Here is a 17,092-nt window from a genome sequence, read left to right on the forward strand (position 1 = left end):
TGGAGGCCAACCCCCGCCCCCCGCGCGATTCCAGGGCGGTTCGCGACGCCGAAACAAGGACATCCTAAACATTCGATGAATTTGCTGCTGCCGCCGCAGGTGACACAACACTGAATGCAAGGCCGCCACTGTTTCTGCTCCCTTGACAAAACCAGGAAGTCGCCCGGAAGGCGGATCCCAGGTGGGGGTGGGACTAGAAGAAGAAGAAGACGCGCCATTGGGCGAGGCGAGGCCTGCCATCGGACGTCATCAAAGGGCGCCGCTTCCTTACCGGACAGGTAGCTGAAAGCACGGTCCCCGCGCGCCCCCCTCCGGTCACGCGCCGCGCTGCCGTCTCATTTTCGGCCAATGGGAATGCCTCTTGCTCCTGCGGGCCAATCGGTGCGCGAGGTGTTGGGAGGTGGGGGCGGGCTCAGGAGCTGTCGGAGTGGGGGGCGCCTTTGGCAGCTCGTGATGGCGGCCCTGCAATTCGGGGCGGCGGCGGGTCCTGGTGCGGTCGAGGAGCCAGCGTCGGGGGCTCTGCCCGGCGGGAGCCTCGGGGCGGCGGCGGCGGCAGCAGCGGCGGCGGCGGATTCCTTCCCGAAGGACTTCGGCTACGGCGCGGAGGACGACGACGAGGAGGAGGATGACGAAGAGGACATCGATGGCGGGGCCGAGCTGGGCGGCGGCAGCGGCGGCGGCGGAGGAGGAATCATCGGGGGTCCTGGCGGGAGCGGCGGCGTAGGAGGCGGTGGGGGCAGCAACTGCGGGCTTGGCTCGGGCGGCGGAGCGGGCGGCGACTCCTCCAAGCAGCCTCGGATCTTGCTTATGGGGCTGCGGCGCAGCGGGAAATCGTCGATCCAGAAGGTGCGCAGGGCCTCCCGCCCCATCCTCCCTGGCGTGGGGTCGTGTACGGAGCATCCCGGGGGCTTCGGGACCGCGACGAGGGAGGAGATCGAAGTTTAGGGTCGGACTAGGACCTGAGAGGAAACCAGGATTCAAACTCCTTGAGTGATCTTGGGGAGCCAGTCATTGTCACTCAGCGCAACCTACTTCACAGGGTTGTTGTGGGGATAAAATGGGGAGGGGGAATCATATGCGCCACCTTGAAATCTTTAGAAGAATGGTGGGATATAATTGGGTGTATTATTATTATTAACAATAATAATCACTCATGATTGGGGAGGGCAGTGGGACTAATCGGGTGGAGGGAGTCTGCAGGGGTATAAGCAAGATCTCTCTTTTCTTCATGCCCAAGTGGAACAAGGTAAGTTCTTACCCTAATACTCCACCGTTCAACCTGTCATTCCACATCAAGATGTCTACAGGCCTGACATTTCTTTACTGGCTCCTCCTCAAGGTAGCATCATAGTTGGTGGTTCAGGCAAGAGACTTGGGAGAAAGATGCAGCTTCAGGTTCTCAGTCCTGATCCTCACTGAGAAGGGGGGAGTTGTGCCTCTTGTTATTTTGGAGATAAAATGGATGGGTGGAGGAGAGAACAAGGATTCTTGAGTTCCTTAGTGGAAGGAAGGATAGAAATGTAAAACAGCAAAACAGTAAATAATGGTTGTATGCTCTCTATCGCAAACAGGTGGTGTTCCACAAAATGTCTCCTAATGAAACCTTATTCTTGGAGAGTACCAACAAAATCTATAAAGATGATATTTCAAATAGCTCCTTTGTGAACTTCCAAATATGGGATTTTCCTGGACAAATGGATTTTTTTGATCCAACGTTCGATTATGAGATGATCTTCAGGGGAACTGGAGCCCTCATCTATGTTATTGATGCACAGGTCATTATGAAGCTTCACTTTGGGGAACAGAGTAGGTTGCTCTGTGAGTGGTGGGGAGGATGTACCGGGGATGTTGCAAACAATGATCCTGAACTTAAATATCAAGTGTTGAAGTAGCTGTAGTCTGTCTGTTGTTATCTTTTAAACAGGTCGCAGCTCAGAGTAGATTACAACCTTTAAAATACTGGTAACGGCAGGAATGACATTGTGCAGGGGCATTACCATATTAGATAGGAATACTACTGAGTAATTTGGGCAGTGTTAAGTAAGGTAGAACACAGCTCAAGCAAACAATCCAGCATTTAGAGACCAGTTTGTGGTTGAATTTAACAGTTTCTGTAACAGTATTTTTAGGCTTTGGGATGAGATTTGGTCAAGAATAGAACTATTTTGATTCTGAATTATCCTTGGGATTCTCACAAGGTCTGTTTCTATTATAGTAATTGTAAATTGTAAATATCAACAAGCAGACATCACTACGTTTCTTAGTAATGTATGGTCTGTACATTTAATTCTGACTGAAGAATGCATATTATATTTTGCTTACAGGATGACTACATGGAAGCATTAACCAGGTTGCACATTACAGTCTCAAAAGCTTACAAAATTAATCCAGAAATGAACTTTGAGGTTTTTATTCATAAAGTTGATGGTTTGTCAGATGATCATAAAATAGAAACTCAAAGAGATATTCATCAGAGAGCCAATGATGATCTTGGTGATGCTGGGCTAGAAAAACTTCACCTTAGGTAAGTGGACTTCATTTGGACACAATTTTCTCCCATTTGAGACCAAATCTGGAGAAGCTGCATTTTTGAGGGCTTGTTTAATGTTGGGACCATCACCTGAATAATCAGTTGTTGTTGTTGGCATTTGCTTGTCTCGAGACAATGAAGTGTGCCTACGGGGATGAAGTCAAATCACTGTGCAAGCTTGGGCAGTGTGTATGGAGGTGGTGGGCTGCACAGACGACAGGACCCCGACCCCCCCCCCCTTGCTGATGTCCAAAGAAAAGCAGAACAGGATGTTTGGCACCAACTTGGGTGCAAGAGTTGCAAGGTGTCATCTAACTCCACTTTGGATTTATGTAGGGTTTATTCCTTAGACTTTTCTTCTCCCTCAAGGCAGCGCAGGTTTAAGATCAGAATTTTCCTTCTCCTAGATGGGCTACCTTCCCAGGTTGATGAGCCCCATCTGCCCCTCACTTCCCTCTACAGTACATGCAGGGTGTATGTGGTGTTAGGGGAGGGGTAGTACCTCTGGTGCGGTGCATGTCATGCTCCTTCTGGGGTAGTTTGTCCACCTTTGGTCCTCACCCTGCACTCAGCTCTCACCTGTGGCCCCTAGAAGCTGTCAGCATGCAACAGCAGCCACATCCCAGGAACAACTTTTAACTGGTTGGCTAAACCAAGTGAGGGTAGCCTATGGGTCTCAAATCCTCAGTTGAGTTAGGGACTTCCCTTGCATGCAAATACAGGCTATGAGTGGCTAAGACCAATAGTGAGTCTATTGGTCAAGAAGGGGTCAGCTGTTACTTGACTAATAATATGAGTCTTAAGAGGTAGTTCTGAAGGGGGGGCATATGCATAATGTTAGAAGAGGTATTTTCTCTTCCATACAAAAAGGAGGAATATGTAGTTCAGGATGGCACTAATCATTTGCAGGTTTTGTGAGTAGTTGTCTTTAAAAATCATTAGTCTCTGTTGATTATTGTTGGCGTCTTCTTAAAAAGTGTACATTCAATTTAGCCAGACATTATGGAAATTACAATTTGTGCAAAACGTATTAGCTAGGGTGCTGATAGGGTAGTGGGTCAAGCACATCTAACTCCCATTTTACAACAGTTAACATTGTCTGCAGATGTTGTTCTGGGCCTAAATATGGTGCTCACACTTAGGTATAAAGCCCTTGATGGCTTGGGCCCCAAATATCCACAAGAACACCCACTCTCATGTGTAGACCTATCCATGCCATGAGATCTGCAGATGAGGCCCTCCTACTGGTCCCTATGGGGGAAGGCTCTTTCCAGTAGTGGCCCTGCAGCATTCCTTCCCCCTGAGGCATGTCTGGCCCCTTGATTATAGTCTGTATTTCAAGAGAAATGTTTAGAAAAAGGGTTGCTTCTTATTGTGTGCAATAAGGAGAGATTGCAAACATATTTAAACTGCTTTTGCTCTTTGTTATCTCCCCCCTCGCGGTTTCTTTGAGATGCAAATTAGTCTTCACCTTAAAAGGTATCTTTGGAAGCAATGATCTCATCACTGAGGGGAACAAAGAGAAAAACAAGAATTTCCAGAGTATGTTAAATGTATTGGAAGCTGTTCAGTGTGGGCCTCCTTGATGCTTCAGTTTTGCTTTCAGGATTGCAAAGCAGCAAATTAAACCTGGAACTGTTCTGCTAGCTAATAACAGTGTTCTGCTTTGTAGTTTTTATTTGACCAGCATCTATGATCATTCTATATTTGAAGCCTTCAGCAAGGTGGTACAGAAGCTCATTCCACAGTTGCCAACTTTGGAAAACCTGCTAAATATCTTTATATCAGTAAGTAGGTGTTGTGCATGTACTTTAATTGTCATGTTTTTGGACCCTGCCCTGGGAACGTTTAGTGAAGATTAGGCAATGAATGCAATGACTTGTTTTTAAATGTTGCAGTAATGCTTTGTTGGGTTGGTAAGCGTATGAACTTGCTTAGAAGCTCTCATTTGGAAGACATATTGCTAAGAAATAATGAGTAACTGGCATACTTGGTTAGAACTTGGAACTACAGGCTTTGCTTCAAAAACATGTGTAGTTCTCTGTGGGCTCCAGCAGTTGGGGAGCTCTCATACTATGATCTATGCTAGACTTCTTCATTACAGCACCTGCAATAGCAGCTTGTGCTCAGTCGGGGCTCTTGTGAGCAAATAGCCTTTCTCTTCAGCTCTAGCCAGTGGCCAGCTGTCCAATGGCATCTTAGAGGATGAGATGCTCTCTGCAAAGGGAAGATTTTGAAGGTGGGTTGGAGGCTCTATAGGCTTATATCCTCCAATGACAGAATAATTGTGTTTATTTATAACAAGACATTTTAATCAGCAAGAAAAAGATTTACGTCCCCTTAAGATTTAAGCTTCTACCTTTGCACTTTATATTTTTTAAAACAAGAGTCTAGTACAGGCTTCATCAGACTTGGCCCTCCAGATGTTTTTGGCCTACAACTCCCAGGATCCCTACCTAGCAGGACCAGTGGTCAGGGATGATGGGAATTGTAGTCTCAAAACATCTGGAGGGCTGTGTAAAAGGGCAAGTTTTTATCCAACCTATTTACATCCCCTCCCCCCAATGTGTATAATAAAACACCAGTGAGATAAAGCAAGTGCTTGTGCAGCATAATAGACTTGGGATTTAGTAGGCCTCCTAAAGGGCACAGCCAATATTTTCCTAAATAGTCGACTGATATCTTCGGAGATGGCAGCAAATGTGGACAAGACATTCCTCAAAGCAGAATCCACTATTAGAGAGTCTTGCTTGTCGCTTTATAAAAAGATAGCCAGTTATTTATTACCTTCTGAGCGTGTTTAGTTGTTTCAGGTTCCTTCATTTGAGACTGCAAAATGGACAACAGATGCCCCATCACTACCACTAGTTTGAAAACCAAACTGGTAGTATGGCTGTCAGTTTTGCAACTGGCACAGTGTGCTATTTGAAACACTGGGGGTGGTGTCTTTGAGGTAGGTTTGGCTAATGTGTGGCCACCATCTTCATTTCCTGCAAGAGATAGTGGTGGCTGCTTGGGTGGCTTTGAAAGGAGATCAGACAAATTTCTGGATGTCTGTGCTCTGCCTCCACCATTGGAGGTAGTTTGCCTCTGGAAGCCAGTTGCTGAGAGTCTCGAGTGGGAAGAGTATTGCTGCTCTTGAACTCGGGTCCTACCTTTGGGCTTCCCATTGGGGTATCTAGTTAACCACTGTGGAGAACAGGATGCTGGGCCACATGGGATTTGGGCCTGATCCAGCAGCTGAGCTCTTCTTCCTTGCGTTCTTAGAGTGGGGATGAAAGGCCCTATCCTGTCTGACCATCTGCCTTTAGTGAAAAATTAAAACAAGAGTCGCCAGTAAGCTGAGAAATAGTTCAGTACGTGAGACAACCATTTTAACTTGTTTTTTCTTCTTTAAGAATTCTGGTATTGAAAAAGCTTTTCTCTTCGATGTCGTCAGCAAGATCTATATTGCAACGGATAGTTCGCCTGTTGATATGCAGTCATACGAGCTCTGTTGCGACATGATAGATGTAGTCATTGATGTTTCTTGTATATATGGGTAAGTACCATGTGGTGCTTCTGTGGCATTTCAGAGAATCTTAAAGTAGCTTAGAGGGAAATCCATGGTCAAATGTCATGAGAAAATGAAAACCTAGCATTGAGGAAGCTCTGGCTTTTGGAATATTGGATGTGAAACTAAAACACATTTTCTGTATGATTTTGTTGTTAGTAAGGAGGGGTACTAGAAATTGCAGTGTCTGTTTTGAGGAGTGATGGAAAGTAGGAAGGTGTTTTGGATGGCTTCATGTGTAAATATTTTTCTGTATTTATGATACTGAGACATTTTAATATATTCATTTGTAATGAATAATGAGGAAAACCTTTTGTATGCTGCCCATTCACATTATGCATCTTACAATCAGCTCCAACTCTTTTCCGTACTATTGCTAAACCTACTATTCCACACCCACACCCACCCACACCCCAGTCCCATACTTATGCATCTTATTTGCCTAAATATAGAACTCTCTCCCCCTCCCATTGAACTTCATTTTGTTTTGGCCCTTTTATCAAGGTTGCTTTGAATTTTCTTCTGGCCTTTGGAGGTGTTAGCTGTCCTCCCAGTCTTGCATAGTTTGCAAATCTGATCAGAATTCCTTTCACCCTCCATCTAATTCAGTGGAGAGGACCAGACCCAGGGTAGGGGCCTGCACTACCTCATTCCAAAACTTCTCTCCACTTTGATGAGGAGCTGTTGGTGAGCATTTTCTTTTTGGATAGTTTTACAACCAGCTGTGAATCCCTCAGCTGTGAATCTTCAGTCCTGCATTTAGCTAGCTTCTTCATCAGAATACCCTGGTATATTGTTAAATGCTTTGCTGAACTCAGGATAAACGGTGTCTACAAGATTCTCACAATCCTCATTGCTGCTTAATGCCTCAGTCTAGTATTCAGTTACTGTTAAAATGCTGCCTCAAAGTCCTTAGCCAATTGTGTGCCCTGAATAGTCCCTTCTGTCTCAAACAACCGTAGGCTCAAGGAGGATGGGAGTGGCAGTGCCTACGACAAGGAGTCCATGGCCATCATCAAGCTCAACAACACAACTGTGCTGTATTTAAAAGAAGTGACCAAGTTTCTGGCCTTGGTGTGCATCCTTAGAGAAGAAAGCTTTGAACGCAAAGGTGAGGAAGACGATTGGTGTGTCCCTTGATTGAGTGCCTGGGCTCCAGCTTCTATGGGGTCGCACAAATCTGGTAATTGCAATTTGTGAAGAGTTGATCCTCTGTGAGCTGCACTCACCAAAATCCCCTTGGGGCAAGTTTTCAAATCTTCTCATTAGTCTTCTGCAGCCTTATTTGTTTATTTACAGTATTTATAGCCTAGAGTGGGGTAAAAAAGGTAAAGGGACCCCTGACCGTTAGGTCCAGTTGCAGACGACTCTGGGGTTGCGGCGCTCATCTCGCTTTATTGGCTGAGGGAGCCGGCGTACAGCTTCCGGGTCATGCGGCCAGCGTGACTAAGCCACTTTTGGTGAACCAGAGCAGCACACGGAAACGCTGTTTACCTTCCCACCGGAGCGGCACCTATTTATCTACTTGCACTTTGACGTGCTTTTGAACTGCTAGGTTGGCAGGAGCTGGGACCGAGCAACGGGAGCTCACCCCGTTGCGGGGATTCGAACCACCGACCTTCTGATTGGCAAGCCCTAGGCTCAGTGGTTTAGACCACTGCGCCACCCGCATCCCTCAGAGTGGGGTACAAGTAAATAAAAATAAAGAGAAACAATATACAAAATTATATAAGCAGAATCAATAAATAACTAAACAATCTATCATAAGGCAAAAGTTTTATGGTGTCAGTCCTCAAGTGGGAGCTGAGCAGTGTGCGCCTGGGCTTGTGGTGACAGCCTGGAAGAAGGGGGAAAGGGCTGCAAAGATTCAAGCAAAAGGCAGCAAGCCTAGGAGGGTGCTGAGAGCCTCCTTATGGTAGCATTCCAGAAAAGTTCCTTCTGCATGATGTGTTTTCAGTGCAGTGTAAAACCTGATTGGAGGCCGCTGGTTTTTTTTTTGTCCCTTGCATCAAATAGCTTGTGCTATTTGATGGCCTTCTTAGTGCTGCCCTCCTCATCTCTGCCTAGTGCTCCAGGGCCTCTGGAGTCACATACTCTGCCCTAGACTCAACCTATATTCAATCATTTTTCCAGGCTGGCTGACTCCAAAATCCATTTTGGATGGCCTCCCCACTTCTAAAACTGTGTTGCAGATCAGGGCCCGTTTCTACATTTATCCTGTTCTAGTTATTCTTACTAAAGAAGTTCAGGTTTGGGCTTCCATCCAACTGAATCTTTATTTGCCATGCAATCTTTGCTGCTTGGATCCAAACCCTGAAGCAGCACGAGTGTCTGCCTGAGCATGTAAAGTTGCTCATCCTCTTAGGTTGTTGAGTTGTGTTTTGTGTTGTTGTAGCTATTTGTGTCTCGACCAGATAGGCAGCCTGAGATGCTGGAAGAGCAGGGGCCCCTTTCTAACATGCCTGGATACTGTCAGGCATGTTAAAAGAAGAATAGGCATGTTTAGTCAACTGTGTTTTGGAATGCATTTGGCAGAAACTGTGATGCAGCTGCAGAGCTTCTGTCTGCTGCTGCGCAGAACAGCTGGGTCAAGGGTTTACACCCAGAATGAATGGCAGAGGGTGCTGAGGGTCTTCTGGTAAGTCAGGCTCCCAGATGAGGTTGTGCTTTGCCTTCTCTCGATTGTCACCTGTGGTTTGTTTCTCTTGCTCCCCCAGGTTTAATAGACTACAATTTCCACTGCTTCCGCAAGGCCATCCACGAGGTCTTTGAAGTGGGCATTTCCTCCCACCGATCCTGCAACCATCAAGCAAGCATCCCTGGTCTAAAAGCAGTGACTCATAACGGCACTCCTAGAAATGTCGTCTAGCGGAGGGGACCCAAGGCGGGTGGCCAAGTGTTCCCTGCTCCGAGTCCGTGTGTTGGGGATGGACAGCACAGAGAACTGGCTCCATACATTCCTGTGTGCACATTCTGGAAGAGACGGGACTTTGCCTTGTGGAGCTGCAATCGTGGCACAACTGAAATGGCCTGGAAGTGGGGCTGCTTCCTCCCCCGCTTCCACATCTCCCTTGATACAAAACAGGGCGTGGATGATTCCGGAACTGAGCTGTTTTGACACTCGGCATTCCTTGTTTTTTTTTAAACATGCGTAGTGTTAGTGCATTTGCGTTTCAAAGAAATTGGCGTTGGTAAACTCAAACATGACAGCTTGTAGTTTAGTTTAGCGCAATTTCAAACATTCCATCCTTTGAGTTTTATCACATCCTATTGCGGTTAACCCCTTTAAAAAATTCCATCTTCTGTGAAATGAATGTGATGCCAAGTGGTGCCATTTCCCTCTGCAGACCCACTGAGCGCAAAGCTCTCTTTTTATTGGAGAACAGGATAAAAGACAAGAATTGGCAACCTTAACTTTGTCGCTCGAACCTGGTTTAGAATATGCTCGTCTTGCATTCTCAAGCTTGTTGGCAGGCCACTTAACAATTTGCTGCAGCAGTTCCTGTACTTGTCCTTGAAGATGCTTTTTGTAGTAAATGATTCAAATTCTGCCCAGTTGTGGCTAATGTGTTTGGATTTAAGTGCGTTTTCCATTTTTTGAAGCTATGCTTCAATTGCATAACAGGTTAGTTTTTGTAAAATATGGTGTGCAACTGAACTCTGGTTGCTAGAATTCTCTGTAGCTGCTCACCAGGCAAGGAAGTGCCTTTACCTCAAGGTCAGGAAGATACAAAGGCCTCCCTGAACTCCATATTCTGCACATATTCCATTGGATGGAAGCTCCCTTCCAACTCGTGTGTGGACTTTCCCTTGTGGCCTCGTGCACATCAGACAACGCTTGTATATTCCCAAGCCATGGAACCTTTTCTCTCCTCAGATGTCAATGTGGACGCGCCAAAGTTTTAACAGGGTGGCTGGTGTTGCCAGCAGCCGACTGTGTCCTTGCACTGTTCGGGAGGCGGGTGGCTCTTGTGGGATTCACTTCTCAGTAGTCCGCATTAATAAAATGCATTTTATCTTGACAGCTGTTTTCTCAGTTAAGTGCATGTGTGAATTGTTGGTTTTGGTGCCCAAGCATGGACAGGGCATTGCAGGTCAGTACGCTATTCCTGATGTATTAATTGGATAGTTGTAGCTGCTGACAGATGCCCTGCAGAAGCTATGCCTTCTGCTTTGCAACACTTGCAAGTGTGCTCCATAACAAAAAATGGTGGCAATTGCTTGTTCCCCCATTAATACTGTGCCACTTCAACTACACTCTGGATGTTTTGAAATTTGAAAATCTATGGAGAGTACAGTGATTTTCTGAACAGTTTTTAGCACTTTCAGAGCTTGGAAGTCTTTCCTCAAAGAACTCAGCAGAAAGGCAGGAGGTGTCAGACCCAGGTCCGTCTGCTTTACTCCTGCAGTGTAAGCTATCCCCTGAGCTTTGCCTCCATTGTGCTTGGTACTTGCAAGCATGAAGCTTCTCTTTTGGCCAGTAGGATTAATAGCACTCTTCTTCATGATCCTTCCTGAGAAAAACCCCAGTAAGCTGGCAACAAGTGATTTAGGTGGCAAGGAAGAAAGGATTTTGCTCTGTCCTGAGCCCACCACACAGATGGCTGATTGGTTCACAATATAGGTTTATCTCCATAGCACACTATTTTATACAGACGTGTTTAAAGCCAAGCAAGTATTTTATTTTTTTTAATGACTAGAAATCACTTAAACACTTAAGCATTTCTGCAAGCTCTGTTTTCTAAAGATTCTCTGGATCACATCACGTTAGATGAGCCTCTAATTTGTATGCACCTTTCCACAAAATAAAATGTGCTCAAAGCAGCTTGTGGTACACAGAAAGTAAAAACTAGATCTTTGAGGACTGACCTAAGCGGAATTAGATGAATTCATTGTACTGAAATAGCCAATAGCCATGGTATGTTGCTGGAACTGCCATATACTGTAGTGATAACCCTTGGATGAAGAGCAGTATAGATATATTGTGCAGAGCTGTTTGACAGTGGAACTGTCTCCCTTGGAAGGTGGTGGATTCTCCTTCCTTGGAGGGTTTTAAGCAGAGGTTGGATGGCCATCCGCCAGGGATTATTGAGCAGGGATTCCTGCATTGCAGGAGATTGGACTAGATGACCCTTGGGATCTCTTCCAACTCTACAATTCTATGATGGGCATATGCCCTCAAGTCCCAGGTGCTTGGGTTAAACAGGAAATGGTTATCCATCCTGGCTTGTGAGTTTTCCAGTTACCCCAAGCAGGGACCTTGATGGCACACATCTGTTCTGCAGGTGGTCCTTCAACTCAAGCAGCCCCGACCACTTCCACGCTTGCAGGAGGGGAAGAGCACCTGTCTCTCCATCAAGCACCTGACACCTTCCTTGCACTACACAGTTTAGGCAAGAGCCTTGCTGTGGAAGAGCACAACCTTGTTATTGGATGCTTCTTGCCCACCACCTTTCTCTGGGGACAGGAATGGTGGATGGGAAGCATTCTGCCAAAAGTCTGCAACCTCTCTGAGTGAGGTTATTGCATTATTGCAGGCCTTAGAGGCTGACCTTTGGGCAAAGTCTCTTTTTGCTAAGCTGCCTGTCGGACAGGTGTGTGTTGGGAAATGGATTTCCCCATTCAAGGAAACTGGGTGTAGGGTTTGCTGCAAGGTCATTGTGGGAAGAGGCATGTTTGTGGCATCCCATGATTAGGAAAAACTTGGTGGGAAGCTGGCATAGCCCAGCAAGCACATACTCTCTCCCCCTGACTTGGCACTTGTAAGATTGGCTGCCCTCCTAAATACAGTGGTACCTCACCTTGGGTTAAAAACTTAATTCGTTCTGGAGGTCTGTTCTTAACCTGAAACTGTTCTTAACCTGAAGCACTACTTTAGCTAATGGGGCCTCCTGCTGCCGCCGTGCTGCTGGAACACGATTTCTGTTCTCATCCTGAAGCAAAGTTTTTAACCTGAGGTAATGTTTCTGGGTTAACAGAGTCTGTAACCTGAAGCGTATGTAACCCGAGGTACCACTGTATTTTTATGTTTGTAAACTGAATAATTGAGGATTTTGCCTTAATGCTCCCATGAAATGCCACAGGGCTCGAAAAGAAGCACACAGTGGTACCTTGGGTTACAGACGCTTCAGGTTACAGACTCCGCTAACCCAGAAATAGTACCTCGGGTTAAGAACTTTGCTTCAGGATGAGAACAGAAATCGTGCTCTGGCGGCGCAGCGGCAGCAGGAGGCCCCATTAGCTAAAGTGGTGCTTCAGTTAAGAGCAGTTTCAGGTTCAAGAACAGACCTCCACAATGAATTAAGTACTTAACCTGAGGTACCACTGTAAAAGTTTAGTGTTCCATAAGATAAATACACACTACAGAAAAATAGTAAGAATGCTGTCCTACATTCAGCTTATGGTATGGTTTATATGAGTTTTTATTGCTGTGAACCGTTTTGATATATTTTTATGATAATATTTTAATAAATAGATAATTGCACTCACCATATGCAGACACTCCATAGAAGCTCATGCATATCTCCCCCTCCCCATATCCTTCACATATACACAACTACACACATACATCTCGCCTTCTCTCACACCACATTTTTTCTCTTTCTTTCTTTCTTTCTTTCTTTCTTTCTTTCTTTCTTTCTTTCTTTCTTTCTTTTACACACAGCACAGATGTGGGTCTCTGCCCAAGTGCCTCTCTTCTCCCCCACCCTCATATACATCTACATTTCTCTCACATGCAGAGACAGATCTCTCTCTGTGTGTCTCACACAAACCACCCTACAAACATGCCACTCTCAATCACTCAAGTCTCAGTCAATCAATGGCCTGGACTCCACTTCAGCAAAGAGTTGGACAAGAGTGGTGCCTTTGCAGCAGCAGCTGGGACTGATCTTGATAGAGCCCCCTTGGGTCTATGGGCTGCAGAGTGGTCTGGCGAGGTTGGCACAAGGCAAAGTTTCCGAACTAGAGGTTGCTCTGGGGCTCGCCCCAATAATCAACTCCTTTCCCAATAACTTTTGCAGGCAGTTGGTTAGATCTAGCACTTGGGCCCCACACTTACAATGCGACCTTTCTAGTCACCCAGGCCTTTTTAAACAACTTCTCTTTCAACTTCTGTCTGGGCCTTTCAAACACTGTTTTGTGTGTTAATTGGTGGTTTTATTTTATATCGTATTTTTTGTTTCTTTTTGTAAGCATCTATAAGAAAATACTCTATGGGTTGGCTCTGGCTATAGCTCAGTGAGCAGAGCATGAGACTCTTAATTCTCAAGGTTGTGGGTTCAAGCCCCACATTGGGCAAAAAATTCCTGCATTTCAGGACCCTTGTTATCCCTTCCAACTCTACAATTCTATGATTCTTCTGTATGCAGTAAATAAATGTGACCATCTCAGTCCGGTATATTTTGGGAACCACCTAAATCTGGGTGGCTGCCAGGGCGAGGAAGAAATCTTGTTTCTGCCATTCACCCACAAGGTGGCAATGCTGCTCTGTGCATGTGTCTTGAGCCGACAGGCTTATTCCAAGGCAGAAAGGCACTTTTCCTGGCTGATACTCTGGTTGTCCTTTGCTCAACTGCTGATGTTAAAAGCCTTGATTGGAGGGTTACACCAGAGGCTGCTCTGCTTGCTGTGCTGGGAGAGGTGCTTGCCTGCCCCTTCACTTTTGGCACCTGTTTGGGGGACCCCTTCCGACTTGTGCCTCGAACTCCTTTGGGCCTGGTAACATCCCACGTGGGGTGGGTTCTACGACAGTCCAGGAATGGGTAACAAAGCCAATTGACGGATGTGAGTGGCTCTTTTGTCTAGTTGGTGTGAAGTGTTAGGTTTCAACCTTTCTGGAAGCACAAGCAGAGGTGGGGTTTTCCTTCAGAACAAAAGTGCTCAGGCCTGGTTAGGTTGGTTCTGCAGGCAGAGAGAGTCCAGAGCTTTCACCCTCCCACCATCCCAGAAATTGCCCAAGGGGTTGCCCACATGTCAACAAGGCTTTCTTTTAGCTGCACTCAGCAGAAATCTTCTAGGGTCACTTTGGCCCAGGCAAATGCTTCACATTTTACATACATTGTTGGCATCAGCTTAGTAAGATAAATGCTGGTGGCTGAGGCAAAGGGGCAGCTTTGCAAAGTTACATGGTCCCTTCATTGATGGGAGATTATTTAGGTAGCAAAGTCCAAGGCTGCCAAGGCAGCAGGACCAGTCTGGCACTTGGCCTGAATTTTCCAGTGTTCTGCTCTCTACTGAAGTGTTGAGAGCTCTTGGGGTCCCCCCATAATAGAATCTACTGCAGGAGCCCTTTGGGCTTCTTGACCTCCCTTAATCATTGAGGCAGACTCTGGTGCCCTGGTGTGTTACTGGAGTGATTCTCTAGCTGCTCCCTGCTTCCTTCTGGCCAGGGCTCATGGCTCAGGGCTAGAACTCTCCCTCTGAGCATCCTTGACCTTGGCTCTTGTTTTGCAGGAGAGGTGCTTGGCTTGCCTCTTTGACTTGGAAGGCATTTGAGCAGCAAGACTCGTTGCCATGTTTGAAATGTGTGGGTCTTCCCAGAGTCGGTTAAAGATCACAAGTTGTTGAAAATATTGCTTTTGGGAGTGTGTTTATTTTTAAACACCTCCTGCTTTGATTGCCTCCTGCCGAGGGTTTCTCTTGCTTAGGGTGCCGCTCTTCCAAACTTAGGTGGGATTGTGTGACTGTCTGCTTCAGTCCTTCTCTGTCGCCTTGCAGGTTGGCTGCAAATCCAAGCCTAGCCAGATGGTAGCTTTCTGGTATGTCTCTGCATGCTGAGTCGGTTCTGCCCATTGGCCTCTGTCGTGGTGCCAACAGTTAGTTGAGATGTACTTTTCTTAAACACCCCAATTTCATCATTTCACAGAAGGAGCGATCAATAATTCTCAAGTTAACAGTTCTTGTTTAAAGCTCTGCCCCTGCTGTGCAATGAAAGCAGGCAACTTCCCTGGCTCAAAACGGCTGTGATGTTAATGCCCTGGTTTTGTGTCAGTTGAGGGCAAATTACCCTTCCATTTCTCGCCATGAGTCATCCTGTCATTACGTGTTAGGCACTTACTGTACCTCCACTACAATGCAATTTAGATCCAATAAAAATTGTGACAGAGTTTTTATCCACTTCATTAAGCTACTAATTTCTTGTAAAAATGTACATTAATCTTTTTTTATAGCTTCATGCAGAGTGGCACATTTCAAGTCCATAACATTGATTAGGTCCTGCCTTGGAATAATTTTCATGGTGCTTTAAAAAATGTAAATGAAGTTGCTATAATTTAATTTTCCAATATAGTTATGACAGTATTGATCTTGGAGAGGAAATATTGGTTCCATTAAAAAGCCAAACAAATGAATTATTGCTAAATATGTTTAGAAATGCAGACTGCTGGAAGGGGCTTCCTTAGGGTTTATTACAGTTATGGTGGACCATCTCTGTAGAGCACATGCCATCAGTGGCCGGGCACCTTCTGAAGCTGACTGCTGCTGCTTTAACTCCCAAGTTATTTTAAGTGTGCTAAGTTATAAATCCAAGCGAGAGCAAACTGGATTTCTGGCTCGCCCTCTGTTTCCTGCACTCAGTTCTGGGATTCAGGTAGGGCATCAGGCTAGCTGTAGCCAAGGCAGGCTGGGAATCCAAAGGAGGGGCCTGATCCTGCTTGCGCCATAGAGATTTTACATGGTTCTACCTTAGGACGGCGAAACCGAGGACTGCCTCAACAGCAAAACCAATTAAATGAAATGTGTGGTGACTGTCAGATTTCCATTAACCCGCATGCTGGAGCTTCATCCCTCTTGCTCGCTGTGTGTCTCTGCTCACTTGTGCTGCTGCTACTTCCCTTCCCTTGACACCCCTGCCTCCACCCCATGCAAATGGCTCAGAGGACCCAAGGGATGGCGCCACTGAACAGCAAAAGAGGACGAAGGGGGTGGATCCACTTGCCTAAGGAGAATGCCAAAGAACCATGGACTTGCCCTTCTTGCTGATAGGTTTTTCATCCGTTCTCCGAATCTGGGCAGCCTGATTTGTGTACACTTTAAATTGTTTGCTGATCTTGCAAATATTGCTTAAGTCTGTGTGTGATTTTTGAGTTTTTAAACAGTCAATACTGCACTTTGCCTTCCTGCAGGACCATGGAGCAGGTGCCTCTTTTTAATGCAGCTAAGGGGCCCTGGGAAGAAGACTGATGTTTGCGGTGATCCTGAGGGGTGTTCTGTGTCTTGGGCTGGAAATCCAAACCAGCCATGGGCAGAAACCAGGGGGAAATGGCTCTCTTCTTTTAAAGCATTGCTTAAGAAGAAGAAGAAGAAGAGTTTGGATTTGATATCCCGTTTTATCACTACCTGAAGGAGTCTCAAAGCGGCTAACATTCTCCTTTCCCTTCCTCCCCCACAACAAACACTCTGTGAGGTGAGTGAGGCTGAGAGACTTCAAAGAAGTGTGACTGGCCCAAGGTCACCCAGCAGCTGCATGTGGAGGAGCGGAGACGCGAACCCAGTTCACCAGATTATGAGCCTACCGCTCTTAACCACTACACCACACTGGCTCTCTACACCACTTAACACTCCTCAGGTTAAAATTACACATAGGGGGTGAGGGGTGGGGGAGACTGTGGAGGTGATTCCAACAGTGGGAGAGGGGTGGTTGAATGCTTTCCCTTTGGGTTGCTTTTTGTGGTTAAAATGGTACCCCCACTCACAAGACTCTCCGTAATTTATTTTCCTGGAGAGGTGTGAAAAGAAGGAATGATTTGTTCCCTCTAGCACTCCTCTTGGGATCCCCTTTGCATCTCCCTGTCCCCCACCCCCTGTGCCCCCCTGCCTACCACCATCCTGGATCACAGAGGATGGGGCTGTGCCTTCCTCCAGACTCAGCACGCATGATTCTCTGTCCCACCCTCAGACAACCAGGACTGACTTGGCAGGGCTGATGAGGGAAGCTACAGAAACACACACACACAGAGAGAATATGATGGACTTTGCCTTGAGTGACAGGGCGTTTTAAAAGTAAATGA

General features: G+C 46.2%; 1 protein-coding gene and 1 long non-coding RNA gene across 3 annotated transcripts in view; both read left to right on the forward strand.

The window, feature by feature from the left end:
- Nucleotides 1-17,092, forward strand: part of LOC310683263 — a 418,618-nt gene that overhangs the window by 170,413 nt on the left and 231,113 nt on the right. The window lies entirely within an intron of this gene.
- On the forward strand, nt 408-10,105 carry RRAGC (Ras related GTP binding C). 2 transcript variants are annotated; one of them, XM_083452924.1, is made up of 7 exons: nt 408-846; nt 1,572-1,775; nt 2,325-2,524; nt 4,203-4,317; nt 5,929-6,071; nt 7,046-7,194; nt 8,801-10,105. In XM_083452924.1, exons 1-7 carry the CDS (start codon nt 454-456, stop codon nt 8,950-8,952), a joined length of 1,356 nt encoding a protein of 451 aa, XP_083309050.1. In that variant the 5' UTR covers nt 408-453; the 3' UTR covers nt 8,953-10,105. The 2 variants fall into 2 exon arrangements, with proteins under 2 accessions (XP_083309050.1, XP_083309051.1); XM_083452925.1 differs by having other exon boundaries at nt 7,046-7,266; nt 8,801-8,936.

Source organism: Podarcis tiliguerta (genome assembly GCF_965153285.1).
Source record: "Podarcis tiliguerta genome assembly, chromosome: 8".
NCBI lineage: Eukaryota > Metazoa > Chordata > Lepidosauria > Squamata > Lacertidae > Podarcis > Podarcis tiliguerta.

What these genes read in the sequence shown, in the direction of transcription:
- RRAGC (XM_083452924.1), top strand. Translation starts at nt 454, where the DNA reads ATGGCGGCCCTGCAATTCGGGGCGGCGGCGGGTCCTGGTGCGGTCGAG. An exon ending in TGCTAAATATCTTTATATCA is followed by an intron (nt 4,318 to 5,928) that starts GTAAGTAGGTGT and finishes TTCTTCTTTAAG; the next exon opens with AATTCTGGTATTGAAAAAGC. An exon ending in GATGTTTCTTGTATATATGG is followed by an intron (nt 6,072 to 7,045) that starts GTAAGTACCATG and finishes AAACAACCGTAG; the next exon opens with GCTCAAGGAGGATGGGAGTG.